The sequence below is a fragment of the Helicoverpa zea genome, chromosome 9 (genome assembly GCF_022581195.2).
Source record: "Helicoverpa zea isolate HzStark_Cry1AcR chromosome 9, ilHelZeax1.1, whole genome shotgun sequence".
Classification (NCBI taxonomy): domain Eukaryota; kingdom Metazoa; phylum Arthropoda; class Insecta; order Lepidoptera; family Noctuidae; genus Helicoverpa; species Helicoverpa zea.
This window is the reverse complement of record NC_061460.1, coordinates 2,840,484-2,857,306: the sequence shown is the minus strand read 5'-3', so window position 1 is coordinate 2,857,306 and position 16,823 is coordinate 2,840,484. Positions and strand designations below refer to the sequence as shown.

General features: G+C 36.5%; 2 protein-coding genes across 2 annotated transcripts in view; both read left to right on the top strand.

The window, feature by feature from the left end:
* The window catches only part of LOC124633465, a 44,831-nt gene extending 41,438 nt beyond the window's left edge, over positions 1-3,393 (top strand). The window contains exon 2 of the mRNA XM_047168695.1: positions 766-3,393. Within this exon, the coding sequence (XP_047024651.1) occupies positions 766-1,357 (592 nt within the window). The 3' untranslated portion in view covers positions 1,358-3,393. The remainder of the gene's footprint in view (positions 1-765) is intronic.
* Positions 3,394-4,065: 672 nt separating this feature from the next.
* LOC124633371 (alkyldihydroxyacetonephosphate synthase) overlaps positions 4,066-16,823 on the top strand; it is a 29,745-nt gene continuing 16,987 nt past the window's right edge. Inside the window, exons 1-2 of the mRNA XM_047168562.1 lie at positions 4,066-4,329; positions 13,050-13,136. Of these exons, the coding sequence (XP_047024518.1) occupies positions 4,151-4,329; positions 13,050-13,136 (266 nt within the window). The 5' untranslated portion in view covers positions 4,066-4,150. The remainder of the gene's footprint in view (positions 4,330-13,049; positions 13,137-16,823) is intronic.

Below are 16,823 nucleotides of genomic sequence, written 5' to 3'. Positions count from 1 at the left end.
GGAACGAAAAGCTAACAAACAACTTTGTTGCAAACATTAATTGCTGCCTAGTGCTTAATAATTGTCATGAAAAATAAATGCATACCATCATAAATACCCGTTTACAATGTAATATTTACATTCTGAGGATATTCAGGGACCCATAAAACAGAACTTGCAACTTATTGTATAGTTCAAAGTTCTGTCTAGCGCGTTTATTACTTTAAAAGCTTTCTCAGTGCACACAGTACCTAACTGCCGTACCTATGCTAATTGCTTTTGAAATATCAGACAACGGCAAGACAGCGATAGTACCTATACAGACCTTCTTGGTTTTATTTAACTTGAGAAGTTCCATCTAAAGTCGGCAAACAATTTGAAGTCAGCGCACGCTCAGTCGCAAGAAGCCGAGGAATGTTTGCAGACGGCCTTATAAACGAAGAGAATAATCTATTTTGTCGTAAAACACTTAATAAGTCATAAGGAATTTATGATTCGTTTTTCTCCGGTTTTCAAGCGTTTTGCGGTGTTTATTAGATGTGTACTACCATATTAAGGAGTCCGTGGCCGTGGTCACAAAGCAGTTTATGGTGTAAAATTATCTTGACCAACGGAGTTTTGTTATTAGCTTCTAGCTATCTCTTAATTTCATTACTTTACGATGAAAATTAATGGTGGAGTAACTCACCGTGTACTGTGTCTGATTACTATATAGGATGTCCTTAATGAAGTCGCACACGACGTTTCTTTATCTTTAGATTGATTTGATTTTTCTTATTGTTACAGATCACTAGTGTTGCTGGTGTCCGTGGCGGCCACGTTCGCTGCCCCGGCGCCCGCCGCCAGCGCCAACTCCGACAGCCACCTAGACAAGGTGGAGCCGTCCACGCACGAGCTGCTCAGTTCCCTCGGCTTGAAGAAGCTGAGGATACCCGCGGCGCACCACAGGAAACGCCTCGCCGAGCAGGGCAGGAGGCACGCTACCGGGGACTCCAGGATGTACGTCATCAAACTGCCGCCTAACACGAGCTACTACAGTCACGCGGAACCCGCCCCAGCCGCAGCGAGAACCCTGCCGCTACAAATGACCAGTAACGGAAAACCTGCCCGCGTCTACCATTGGAACATTCCAGTGCTACAAAAGTTCGCGAAGAACCGACCACAAGCGAGGTTTGACGATGACATAGTGGACGTGGAGAGCACGCCGACATGGCCCAAAGCGATCAGTCATCCGAACTCGCTCGACGCGCTGGCGTATTATGTGCCGGCGAAGAAAAACTCTTTCAGAAAATATTTCTCCGGCAACGGCAAACCTAAATCCTTCTACATAATCGAGAAGAATAAGAAGGCCGCCGAGTATCATAAGTTACTGCCTTAATCGGATTATTACGTACGTTCCCGGTAGATGTAAAAGTAAAATGATATGCAATCAATTGAGTCTGAATCTTTGAGTCGATAGCTGAACAAAATATCGGTGATCATTCTTATTTATTCCATTCTTGTAATTCTCATCCTTCATATTTGTAAAGCTTAAAGACCATGTAATTATATTAAGTAAGTACTTTATATAGTGACTGATTTTAAGGGTTTTAAATGTTCAGTGTTTTAACTCTTTTAGTCCCTTGCAAAATAGTATACAAAGCGATACTAGAGCAGTAAAGTCATACAGAAGCTGATTCAAACCAGAGGACAACAGAAAATGCAAGTCATTTAACATTCATTCTTCAAATATATTCCTATACTTGGTCACTCGACATAGTTGGTTGAGGTGCTCAATCATCGAATGTGCATAATGTGACAGATCATTTAAATGACACTGCATTGTATTGGAACAACAATACGTGCTTATTAATCAGTGTCTGGAATCTTATGATATACACACAGAAGTATAGCAACATACTTCCAAGAAACAATGTATTTCAATGGCAAAATGAAAAACGGACTCAACACAACATTCCAAGAGAGTGAAGTTCCAATAGGAAACAATTTAAGTAAATAAATAATACACTCTAACATCTGTTACTGCAACAGTTTTAGGAAAGCTTCAAATGGCCTCAGCTGTAGAATCAAATCAATAAAGTCCTGCAGATTTTGAGGCCATGATACGCCAACGTTCCCATTAATTTACTTCGTATTTCTGAAGATCATTACTCTTCGCACATTTGTTCGTACAGATCTTATCGAAAAACTTGGCTCTGAAGGTGGCTATGATTGACTTCAGAATAGTCAATAAATTGAATAAACAAAACACTACTGCTACTGACGAAGCATGCGTGAGGCATTAAATGGCTAACTTCAGAAAGGCAAAGTTAATTGGCGCGATTTTTTCGTTTGTAAAGACCAATTGAGATAATAGAGCATAAAAATAATAAAAAAACCAACATATCTATATTATATGTCTAGTATAATCTGTAAACTGCATTGTATATAAAGGCGAGCTTCCGCGAACTAGTTATAAGTAATCGATAGGTGCTTAGACATTAAAGTAAGACTGTGTCACGAATTTAAATTATTAACTAGATAGGTTTATGCGTTTATGTACGACGAACAATATTCTACGGTTAAGGGACTTTAGACTTAAGTACACACATTGATCGAGAGAAATATAAAAATGATCTCTACTATATATCAAGATTTTTGTCATCATCATCCTCCGAGCCTTTTTCCCAAACTATGTCGGGGTCGGCTTTGCAAGATTTTTGTATCCTGAAGTATTTTACGTGTAGGTATAAAGGAATGGATGGACTCTGATTTACGTTTCAATCTTATTACATCGAGGAGTCCCAATTTTCGTTTCACCTTTTGCTCATAATGCTTTTATATCAATGCCGACCCCAACGTAGTTTGAGAAAAAGGCTCGGAGGAGGAGGCTTTTATATCAATGTGTGTATTTTAGACGTGCAAACAATCAACGAATGAATGATTCCTAAAATCAATGTAAGACCTACGTAAGTTTTCTGCATTTATTATATGTAACCTATATCCTTAGAACTTTGACCAATTTTAGGATACATAAGTAAGGCTGCCATCTATCGAATTTTCTAGGGACCTGCATTTTCTTTTTTTTATGGCCAGGGCCTTTGAAAAGCTCCTAACACAATGATAACTAATGGGTCTGTCTTGGAAAAAGCTATATTCCCTCATTTTTCCGAGGTTTTTTTTTAATTCTTGTCTGATTACGTGGTGGCAGCCTTAAAACTATGAGCACTATGTAAGCCAATGCTATTTTAGACTTTGCACCTAGATCTGTATTGAAGACTATATTAATTATAATTTTAATGTAATTAGGCCAAGGCTAAGCCATTGCTTTAACCGTTTAGACTCCTAAGTTGTTACATTAGATGTAAGCATAATTATTTTGTACAACATACCTACTTAATGTAAACTAGAACAATAAATATTTTATTAAATTATTGTGTTGGCTTTTATTATCAACTAATCCGCAAACATTGAAATAAAAAGATTAAGGTATTTTTATTTACTTTTTAATTGCATCCTCCACCGCCATTAATATTGAAGAAAAATAAAAAAATGCGTCATTTTTTTATCACAATGAATCATTCATTAAACACATAGTGCAAATAAAATAGTAATAGTACCTACATTATTACATGCAATGCAAAAAGATTGGGCCTAGAATGTCACCTTGCGGAACACCCATCTGTAAAGTTTTTGTTAAACCTCATATTTTATCCTCATTTGCTCTATCATTATCGTAAAGCTTCGCTCGAAGCCAAAATAAATATTAATAGGTTCTAGTTCTATCCTGTCGTACCTATGGGCCTTCTTCCTACCCTATAGGTATATCTAAAGGTTTAATAAAATAAGATCAGTTCATGTAACCTGTTAAGCTAATAAATGAAAATTTGTTTTAAATCATGGTATTCGTTTCACACAAGCTGAGTAGTTTTTTTATTTGATTAGAATTCAAAAGCGCCATCTGTTAGATACAGTAAAAACTCCTGCCTACAAGCAGCTTTTTATACGTTGATTACAATTACCAAGCTAACACATTCATTAGTTCAACCAAAAGAGCACAGATGTCGTGGCTGTCGCATTACCCTACTTTACCGACTGCGTATGTCACCACATGCGCGGCAGGCTGCGCGATTTATAAAAATCGTACCAAATGCTATCCGACACAAATCCATAATCGTCGCCCATTGTAAAAATGTCAGCTGCATTCGCGAGCAGCTCCGATAGTAAAATGAAAAATGCGGAAAATGTTAACAATGAAAGGACAGTTGACAGTGTTAAAAAGAAAAGTTTCGGTGATAAAAATAAAAGGAGCGATTCCAGCGCAAACAACAGCACGGTTATCAAAGTTAAAAGTGTTATTCCTAGAAGACGGTAAGCTATTATTTATTTATTGGCTTCTATGGCACGAGCTTTACCTGCAGCATAGCCGGCATGTTGACCTAATAAGTATATTTATTTAATTCAGATAAAATAAATGTGCCATGATGTTAACTCCTTAATTAGGAGCATGTAACCGCATGTGTTCCAGATAACTGGATATAATTAACAAGCGCGCTCTAAAAATATCTGGGAATACAAATAGCCATAGCATTGTATGGATTTAGTCTGAAAGTTTGTTTTATTTACTTTCCCGCCAATTTTCTATAGAATCTTATTCAGAGATTTTGATCGGGCGATCGGACGTCGACGCAGCGCGTTCTGCGTATTCTTATCAAATAGATAAACGCTCAAAAAACATGATAAGTTACATAGTATGTTTTAAATGAGTAAGACCTTAAGGGCTTATTATATTTGACTAAATTCAGTCGTCTAAATAGGTTTGTCTAATTAGGTTTCAAAATGATTTAATGAAACCTACCTTCCTAAATGCGATTACATTTGACTGAATTTAGTGAGTGAATCATTTAGATGACTAAATTTAGTAAAGTGTAATAAGCCCTTTATTGCTTCGGAAGTCTATCTATGACTCTCTGTCTAAGTGGAATTTCGTTAAATCGGCGAAAATGCCGATTGATAAGATTCGAAATCTTATCAATCAGGTTATGCATTCGCTCAATATGTACTTAACTATGTTATCGGTCACTATCGTGTAAATAAATCGATGTCCACAAAAGTTTGACATGCCTAAATAATTTATTTATGCAGTTCAGTTAAATAGTTACAGCAGGTTACAGGAAGTGTTTCATTAATTTGCCTTTTTATGTTTATTGCAAGATTTTATTATCTCGCGCAATTATTTAAAACCTTTTAAAGATGTAGCCTTTACCTGTACCTTCCCCTCTACTTACATTACAGACTAGCAAAAGTTACCCCTAAGAAAATTACCGCGGTCTAAAATTGCCCGCTCAGTACTCATCATCCTCCTGCCCTTCTTGTTTAGGGTCAGAGCAGCATGTTTTTTTCTTCCTTATTCTATCTGTCGTCATCTTACTAGTACCTAAACAATCCATCTATTGTTTCATTGATCGTCTCCTTCCTCTACCTATATCCTTTCACGTTCATGCTCAATACGTTCTAACAATCCTTTCCGAAAATCAAGATCATGAAACCGAAAAAATATTGTCTTTTTGATTTTGATAAACACGTTTCGAAATGTCAAGGTTGCATAAATAAAATGAAGTTATTTCCTTAACATACATACATACCTGATGAGCATAATTCCCTAGAATTTGGTAGTCTTCTTTTTTCGCCTCTATTCTTTATAATAATAAGAGCGGATATACAGGTATAATAATTAAATACGTATATACAACATACTTACGTACTTAATATTAACCTTCTAATACTACTTATATACATAACATTATATAATACCTACCAATATATTACATTTAGAAATAATAATAAAATTATCTACATACTAATACTACATGTAATTAATTGTAAACTTAATAGCTATAGTTAATACCAATGTACCTAAGTCAATAGTTTAAAAAATCTGATCCAACAGACAAACTGTTGTATACAGTTTTGTTGGACATTTTGTACCTTTGAGAATATATAATGTACCTTGTAATAAGCAATAAATAAATAAAAAATTGGGACTTAATTAGGCATTATGCACACTGCATCGTAACGTTAGCGTATATATGGCTTATCGTAACATGCTACGCGTATAATATTATACCATACTTGCAGTGTAGCACAAACGGACCGTCGCGTAAACGCAGCGTTTTGGTTATCAGAGCAATTTCAAATACAGCCAAACATGCTTTTACTGATTGGCGTATAATTTTGAGGGTAACGCCATCACTTGAAGTACACCAATTTCAAACGCAGGTTACGCTAAATATCCTTTTTTTGGTGGGAAATCATCAAATGACAACTCCCGCTGTGGGTGCAACGTGAGGGAGTGTCAGACTTACTGACTAAAATCCACCATGTCCCTTCTTAAGCCCTTTATGTACTTACCAGTGCTGCGGTAACTCTTTCGAACAATCCCGCATGATATTATGTAATGTAATTATCAAATCGAACACTATTTAAAGGTGTTTACAAAACACATTTAAATAAAATTAGAATTTCATTAGGAATTTGGCAATTATGTATTGCACTAAATATATTCAAATTAGCATAGGTCAGGTTTGGTCAAATCCACACTTAATTGAGTAAATTGATATTAATTGGTAAATCTATGTAAAGTTTTGATATGTCATTCATAAAATAGAAATACGGTCAACTTAAGGATTGTTTACTAGCATTTGTTGAAGAAAACTATGTTGTCAGCGAACTTGGACCATTCTCTGACTCGTTGATCATTCTTTTTTCCCGACTGCGGGTCGTAAAGGAGAGTAGGTAATGTGTTCATTATCTATTGATGTCTATGTATGGATATTTTTATTAACTTACTAGCTTTCGCCCGCGATTTCACCCGCGTCCCTTAGCCGGATGGTGACAAAGACTAAGTTACCTCCCCTCTAATTTTCAGCCAAATCGGTCAACCCGTTTTCATGTTATGTCGTGACAACGGAAAGCGGGTTTCAGTTCGGTTTTTTTTCGATTAATATCTTGAAACTTCTTAAAGATACAATTTTGCAAGGATTGTTACATAATGTTACCTTGGCCAATTAATTTGGCAATCGAAAATCTAAAACTATCTCGTCATAGAGCTGTTTGACAGGTTTTCTGCACAGCCCCGGTATTTGGATACCTCAATATAATAAAAATATTGAGAAAGAAATTCCATCACAATTTTTTTCGAAATAATAATATAAATTCTTTATTATAATGTCCAACGTAGCTTAATAAAGACTTTATTTGTGTGGATGCATCCGAAAATATTTTTTACGAGTTTTAAAACGGGCATTTTTTCATCATTTCCTATTAATTTATTTATTATTTTGTAATGTAAGAATTATACCAACTTTCTGAACTATAAACTAATTAACAGAACATGTTCTGTCATGTTTGTGAAAATAAGTAAAAGAAATAACACTTTATTTAGTCGGCATGCCGAATAATGCGATACCTACACATTATGTCTTGCATCTAGGTAAATGGGTTAGTTATAATAAATCAACAAACTAAGTATTTTATATTGCCAATATGATAAAATCTGACGTAGAACTTTAAAAAGCCTTCGACACCCTGAGGCACCTTTCTAAGCAATTAAGTAGCACTTATATTTATCAATGTATACTAAAACTTTGATAAAATCGAAGATTATAAAATAGTATCACGACAATGTATTATTTAAATGGGTTTTTGTGAGAATAACCTCTTAACAAGCATAATAATAATGGAGTTCCGCAAGGAACTATCCTGAGTTCTGAATAGAGACATTTAGGTAAACACGCATACAATAATATGAGTACATTATTCTTTCAAAAGAATCACTTAATATCACCTAATTATCACTTATATAATAATAATGTACCTTTATACACCATTCAGAGTTATTTCGTACCTAGAGCCCATGCATTCCCATTATGCATGATAATATGTGTGTTCGTCTGTTGTTTCCAAGGACCTTTGTAACAACAGCAAATTATAATTTTAATGTAACTGTGTCACTTAACTGTTTTCAATTGAGTAATTAACAAGCGATCACGTTTTCATGTATACTACGTTTTCGAGCTTAAAATGCTGAAAATGGTGTAAGTATTGCCACGTACATGAGGGTAATAAGGAAATACTGAAAACTAGATTTAAGTAATAATTTTGAAGGTTCCCATACAACAAACGAGATTTTTTGGGTCTTTTTACAGATTCGATAGATACTGAACACTTCGTGAGCGATTCCGATTCGCACTTAGTTGTTTTTAGAAATTCTTTCTTGGATATCCACATGCAGTACTTATAGGAAGGAAGGAAAATGATCATGCATTTATTTTCATATTTGTTGTCCCAGTTGATTCCCCTTCTCGTTTTTTATTATAATAAAAATGTCGGGACACCTTTTTCACACACGGTCGGTTAACCCCATGGTAAGTTATTTATTAACTTGTGTTATGGGTGCTAACACAACTGATAAACTACATATAGCTGCATATATACATATTTATAAATACATATCATAACACCCAGACCACGGCCAACAAGCATGCTCATCACACAAATGTCGACCGAACCGGGAATCGAACCCGGGACCTCAGGTTCGGCGGTCCGGCATGATGACCATTGCGCCATCGAGGTTGTCAAAAGAATCAGTTTTACCTTATTTATTTAACTTTTCTCAGTCGCTATATATTATAAGTAGGAGGTACCATTCTTTCAGTTTCACGCTGTCACCAGAGGAATATTAACTGGTTCTATTTACGCGAGTATCAACAAAATCAAAAAGTGTTTATTCAAAGTAGGCTGAAAAAACATCACTTTTCGAACGTCAAAATTTCATGACGTCCACCCTTCACCACTCCTTACGTGCTGGGAAGAAGAGGCGCAAGAAACTCCCCAGCAATACATGTCTGTCTGTTAGTCTGTGCCAGAACGAATTGTTATTTATTGACTTTCCATAAACACACATGGCGACTGAAATATTTAAAACTGCTTCAAAAATGATAACGTACGATAAGATACGTACGCTGACCGATATTTTGTTTATCATTCCGCCTGTTATATCATTTATCTATCTTCAGATTATTTTAATAAGTAGGTTACTTAAAAAATGCTACGCTAATAATTTGTGTCTACATAGGTATTTTTCGTTTAAAGAAAGTTGTCGGAAGGTTCCGTTGTTTTTTAACAATCACTGATTCGAATTCAACTATTCAAATTACTTCTACTATTATAATATATTATTAACAATTCTTTCGCCTTTCGTCTGTCTGTCTGCAATTAAGTCAAAATCTGCTGAATTGATTTTCCCTCGATTTTCAGTAATAAGTTGATAGAGTGATTCTTATGGAAGGTTATAATATTCATCAAACATAATAATAAGCCCCTGTGTAAATCTGCGGTTGTCAAATAGTGTAATTCACACTTAACTGTCATTTTAACATATAACATTATAGCACTTATTTATTCTACAACTAGCTTCTGCCAGCGGCTTCGCCCGCGTGGTGTGTTGATAAAAAGTAGCCTATGTGTTAATCCAGGGTATCACGTATCTACATACCAAATTTCAATCAAATCGGTCCAGCCGTTTTTGCATGATTGAATAACAAACATACATCCATACATTCTCACAAACTTTCACATTTATAATATAAGTAGGATGTGTTATTGTTTGTCTTTGGTAACCTTTATGCCACCTTTAACTTTTATCATTGAACATCGTTAGCAGTCTTTACGGGTAGTCAGAAGCCAGACAGTCTGACAACTAGTCTTACCAAGGGGTATCGGGTTGCCCGGGTAACTGGGTTGAGGAGGTCGGATAGGCAGTCGCTCCTTGTAAAACATAACGTGATACTCAGCTGCGGCCCGTTAGACTGGAAGCCGACCCCAACATAGTTGGGGAAAGGCTCGGCAGATGATGATGAATTTAACTTTTATCATTTTGAGCTTGGACAGATATTTCTAACTTAACATGGTTGAAACGGCAGCCCTTTGACCTTTATACAACTGATTTTATACAAATTATCGATTACCTATTCAATTTTATAGCGGACCTCGATAACAGTTCACAACCAATGTTATCGAGTCGATCCGCTATTAAGTTCGTAAATAAGTTGAAGATTAGAAAATACAAAGGTTTTAACTGAAAAGAAAATTTTCTTTTACAGTTTTGATTATTATATTTTCCAAGAATAGGATCAATGTTATGCCTACTTTATACCCACAGAGTAGGTATTATGTAGAGGTGCAAATTCTATGGTCGTTGGATATGCCAAATTGAAGCTATATAAAATACTAGCCGTTTTTCCGCGGTTTTACCCGCGTCCCGGGGTAACTACTGCCCGTACCGGGATAAAATATAGCCTATGTTACTCGTGGATAATGTAGCTTTCGAATGGTGAAAGAATTTTTAAAAACGGCCCTGTAGTTTTTGAGCCTATTCATTACAACCAAACAAACAAAGTTTTCCTCTTTATAATATTAGTATAGATTATGTCCCAATATTTATGTCCCGTTTCAAGTATTTATGAAGTCAATCGTATAATTACCTATTTGCATAAATTTTTGATGCAGTAATTACGTAAAATAAAGTCTTGAACCTTTGACACGCGACTTCGATTTTAATCTATATCTATACATATAATAAATCTGTAAAAAAACTGTGTCTGTACATTGAATATATTAAAAAAATAATAATTGGGTGGGGTTTAGAAACAGTAATGGAGCACAAATCCAAAAAAAAAATTCTGTCTGTTTGTCTGTATGTCTGTATGTCTGTATGTCTGTATGTCTGTTTGTTTGTACACGCTAATCTTCCGAACTACTGAACGGATTTCAATGATTTTTTCTTTGTTGTATCAGTATTAGGCCTGGTCAACATATAGGCTATAATTTATCTTCGAAACTTGAAGACCTGATGCAGAACTCCAACAGACCAATAAAACTATAAGAGATACAAATATGGTGCCGTGGCAAAAATTGTTTCATTTGATGAGCATTTTCAGCTGAGATTATAAATTTTAAGATCTGGAACACCTGATGTGGAACCCCAAGAGCCCAGCTTCTCTGTACCATATACAGGTATGCCATTTTAGCAAAAGTTGTTCAATTTGATAAGCACTTTCTATTGACTTATACAAATTGAAGATCTAAAACACCTGATGTGGAACTCCAGGGGCCCAGCTAGACTATAGCATATAGAGGTATGACGTTTTAGCAAAAGTTGTTCAATCTGATAAGCACTCTCTGTTGACTTATAAAAATTGAAGATGTAAAACACCTAATGTGGAAACCCAGGAGCCCAGCTAGACTATAGCTTATAAAGATATGACGTTTTAGCAAAAGTGGTTCAATCTGATAAGCACTCTCTATTGACGTGTAAACATCGAAGATCTGGAACACCTGATGTGGAACTTCAAGAGCAATACTACACTTGAAATGTATAGAAATGAATGTTATGAAATAGGTATAGTGAATCAAAATAAGTAATTAGTCCGTCTTTTAGATAACCCTAAAATAATGGACACGCATTTTTCTTTTCTCTCTCTCACAAACAAATAATAACGAAGATACAACAACGCTTGAATTTCGTGTTAAGTCACTGCTTAGTACAAATTTTACATACCTAGACGTGGCGTCACGAGCCTCCACTCTCTAACTTTGTTGCGTTTTATCTTCATTATTATTTTGTATATCTCTTCCAGACCTCGGGACTACAGAGTTCCAAATTTTTGGGAGGCAAACGTGGGGTCGAAGCCAACACGCTGAAGCCCTTTTGAGACAACTTTAATGAAATGGTGACACAAAACCGACGATTATCCCTTTATACACTATAGAAATGAACCCAAGGACAATCCCCGGTGGACGTCGTTAAAAAAAAGACAATCCCCGGTTCTGTGCTAAACTATTGCTAACTATGGAGGAAAACTACTTGGGCTATTTTGATGGGATGTTAGTGGATGACAATGTATTAGGTACATGTAAAAACGGCAGGTGGAGACTCGCCACCTCACTTACTGTAACCAGTCACTGAATAGCAACAAGAGGGCAATAGGGACATGAGCGGCTGAAGGGTGAGGATACCTCGGCGGACTTTAAACGCGGATTACGCGCTCCCTGTGCTTACCATGAGGCACCTACCCTCCGAGCAGGGCCACTAATCCTGCTCTAGCGACTCCACTCTGGACGGCCAAGCCAAGCCAGAGGCGTGAGACCTACCCCCGTCATGGTTCACTCCGACCGGCCGGAGATGGGGGACAGTATACTCTCCCTGGAGAACTCAGTATATATAGCCCCGCGGGGTCGCTACTCCCCGTCATCAGCCTCAGATGTCTTGCGGTGCCTATATCTCATTATTATTGTCGTTATTATCTCAAGAGCCTTTGTCCCAATTATGTTAGGGTCGACTTCCAGTCACGATGCAACTGAGTACCAGTGTTTTACAAGGAGCGACTGCCTATCTGACCTCCACAACCCGGTTACCCCTTGGTAAGACTTACTGGCTTCTGACTACCCATAACGACTGCCAAGAATGTTCAATGACAGTCGGAACCTACAGTTTAACATCCCCTCCAAATAACGGTCATTGGTATCCAAAATATACGTAGAAAGTACATACGAACTTAGAAAAGTTGCATTGGCAGGCACTTGCCAGACCTGGAATCAAAGACGCACGCTCATACTTGAGAGATTGGTTCTCTACCCACTAAACCACCACGAATTCCACTAAGTCACCACGACTTTGTCATCTATTTAATGTTTTTTTACGAAATAATACCTACGTGTAATATTTTTGCCACACACAACTTAAATGCGGTCTAATTAGAATCACTACTTTTATCCCTATGGTCACGTCTATTGCGACTATTCAGATCTTTGATTTTGCTGACCCCATAGTCGCTGGCATAAGGGACAGGATCCGCGTACGAAGTCGCGGGCAGAAGCTAGTATGTTTATAAATGTTGACCAAAATGTATAAAAAGTTTTTTTTTTTCTTTAAAATTATAAGGGGTTTGTATCTAAAAAAAGGTATTTGCTGTCTTTTCGATATTTCATGAATTCGTTTTTATAAATTAATGATTTTTTTTAATTTCCAGTCAAGACCTGCTGAAATGGTACGGCTGGGGCTACAAGGACTCCATGTTCAAGCTGGATGGCTACACTGCTTCTTTCACCGGTAACAGGTTAGTAAATAAAACAGTTCCTTTTGCTAGGAAATCAATCTACCAGTCTATAGCGTCTTGAAGTTATAATGAACGGCAACTATTTTAGTAATGGTTTGGTTTGAGAAGACGTGGTGGCCTAGTGGGTAAAGAACCAACCTCTCAAGTATGAGGGCGCAGGTTCGATTCCAGGTCAGGCAAGTACCAATGCAACTTTTCTATGCAACTATTCAATTTGTATGTACTTTCTAAGTATATCTTTAGACACCAATGGCTGATATAAAGATTCATAGAAAAGGTGAAGGAAAACATCTTGAGAAAACCTGGACTATAAAGTCCGAAATCGCCAACCCGCATTGAGCAAGCGTGGCGATTAATGCTCAATCCTTCTCCGTGTGAGAGGAGGCCTGTGCCCAGCAGTGGGACGATAAGAAAAGGCTGTAAAAGTAACAGTTGGTTTGAGAACGAACTGATATGTTGTACTTCAGAATTCAATGTGAGTCGCCAAAAATGATTGAGAGAGTCCGTTCAATTATTACTAATTAACTCTGTAAAAGTTGACGATTGAAAGAATTTCTTATTCTAATTCATTAAATAATTAATTAAATACAATGTAACAGCTATTAACTTAGAATATTCAAATATTATCGTCTTAAATAAACATTATTTAAGTATCAATCTAATTTGCAAAGCACATACGTAGGTATACTACATCGTTAAACTCGTAAAAATAATTAAGTACAGTTTAAATTCGACTTAGTATTATATTGTATGTTATTATATATAGGGTTCATAATTTGTTTTCGATACTAAATATTTTGGTTATGTAATTCATAGACTCCAATTGGCAGTTTGTATTAGCCCTTGACACTTGACAGCCTCACCAAGATAATTATATAAGGTTGAGGAGTCAACCATAACAGTTCAGATTCGAATCCTAGGAAGCTTCTGCCTTTCTTAATCTTTTTTGTATCGTAGACTAACCTTGATGAAAACAAAATGATGGAACCTTCAAAAATAATATGATTTTTGAATAAGTTGTACGCTGTAATATGCGTATTAATATGTATTGCCCTCCTGAACCTTTGGTCTCGTCTGACACTGAAATACTGGAAAACCAGTATCGGTAGGGTATTATCAATATGTAATTAATAAACATTAATTCGTTAATTGACGCGAGGGACGCCAACTGACCCGACACGCCCTGAAAGGGATTATTCATCCTCCGAGCCTTTTTCCCAACTATGTTGGGGTCGGCTTCCAGTCTAACCGGATTCAGCTGAGTACCAGTGCTTTACAAGAAGCGACTGCCTATCTGACCTCCTCAACCCAGTTACCCGGGCAAAGGGATTATTATAGGATTGTAAAATTGGTTAATTGACAGTCATCGTTTCTATTTCTATAGATAGTATTCGTATAGGTATCTAACCAATGTCTAATTTCTAAAGGGTGAAGAAAGTTGTAAGTTTCAGAAGTTTCATTGTCGTAAGCAAAATTTTGACAAGTTTTGAATCATTTGTACAGTAGGTACCTAGTTCTGTTCTATCTGTCTGAGTAAATAGAATTTTGCTATTCCAAACTATCTCCTGGCATGCAGTGTGATGCCAAAAGTGTTTTGTTTCATGTATTTAATGATGTAACCTACTTACCGATATTATCTAAAACATAAAATTATTTCGCAAGTGCTTCTTTACTAATATGTATAGTTCAATTCGTCCTTACTATCTAAAGTGCATCTGGCTGTCTTTCTGTCACGCTTTCGTGCCTAAATTATGGAACCGACGTAACTGCAATTTGGTACATAGATACGATGATGCATGTATGGAAAAGAATGCCTAAGAGAGATATAGGTACCACCTTTAGCTAGGTTCCTTTTTATTGGGGGTTGTTCCTTCGGGACAGCTTGTTGTACAAACATGTTTGTATTCCTGACCTGGCTCCAATCATTTTTATTTGGGGTCGGCACAATATATTCCTCAAATTCGTTTCGAGTCCATAGGTTCACAAATATCTTTATATCCAAATCAGGGTCACAAGCATAAAGAAAGTGGTGTCAACGAGGTATGACTAGTCCAGTCTGAACCACGCTTGGTGGTGGGCGGCTGGCAAATTGGCACTTCCCGTTAATTTGCCAGAGCACGTGTCACTTGACACGACTCATCTGTACGCACTCGATATGTGTATTTGCGAAACTGGGTACCTCCTTAATTAGAGATGAGCTGGTACCAGACATCCCGACTGTCTAGGGAAGTAGGGAACAAGTTCAAGGGGACTATCAAGCACAAGTAGTAGGAAGGTAGAAAGCATCCTAAAAGTTAACCAGGATTTAGGATTTTAGGATACAAAGGACAGCACAGGGGTACAGGGGAATGGTTTTGGATTGGGAAGATAAGGGAAAATATAAAAAATAAATAAGGGGAATAGGATTTTCAATGCAGAATTATTTCTCCAGGTTACCTTATACAGCGTTACTGTATTACGTTACTTTTTAAGATAACATTGTGACAGGAAAACAATCAGTTGACAAAAACATACATACATTAACAGTTTCACAAAACTGCACGACCTAACATGCAATTGTTGCACTATAATAAAACTATGTCCACCGTACAAGCTCAACTCTTAACAGCGACGCACGATTCATGTAAATAATAGCCAGCAGTAAAGGAATCATTGAAATCACTACAAATATTGATCACAAAGCAAACACGATGCATCTTGATGAATGGGTCCAACTCAAGTCTATTGTGAATAAGTAATGTTGCCTGTAAGTGAGAACTCATAAACCTTTAAGAAACACTAGGAAGCAAGGATTATGTTCTTATAATTATTATTTGTGTGCCATTTCCGTAAGAGGAACCATAGCATTTACTTGCTTGATAACGCTTTTTCCTTAGACGCATGTGTAATCAGTTCTATTATTTCTAACAGGGTGACCATGACCATTGAACATAAAGGGATATTGAACATGATGACTTTAGTTGGCAAAAATCTGGCAATTCCATTACCTAGTAGTATTCTCCATACTTAGGCGAGAATGAACGACTTTTGCTAAAGTAGAGTGGCCTCATGCTAGCGCGATTCCTAAAGTTCTAAGCATTCTGATCAATATTCAATTACTTTATAACTACCGTGTAGACGTTAAGTAGGATCATGTATTATTTTTACGCTACTGTTCAATAACCGTTGTTCCGTAACACTGAAAATAAGATCGCGCTAAAAATACCTTTACATCTGCCTACACATTTTACAAAAATAGGCGTGGTCGACATGTAAATAAATACAATTGATAGACATTTTTAAAGAATGAATTCATTAGAAGGTCACGAATGAAAACTTTAAGTTCATCGTAGAATTCACCTTGATCCACTAACGCCAATTTTTGGCCGTTTGTATCTAAATTTTATGACTGTCATAAATTATAGCGACCTTTGCTCTTTGTTGAGTTAGCGGTACATTTCATTGGTTTAGCAACGGATACCTAGCTCTTGCCATAAAAAACTGTGACTTTGATTCCTGTATGACCTGCTTTTAATGCCAATTTATCTCTTCTCCACCTGCTCAGGCCCTTGCCTTGTTGGTATTGGTATGGTTTCACGGTTATCGAATGAGTTAGTTTTACAGGGCCAGGCATTCTAATAAAAAATGACGGAGTATTTCTTATTTTCTTCTCTATTCCTTCATTTTTATTCCACTCTTTACATATAA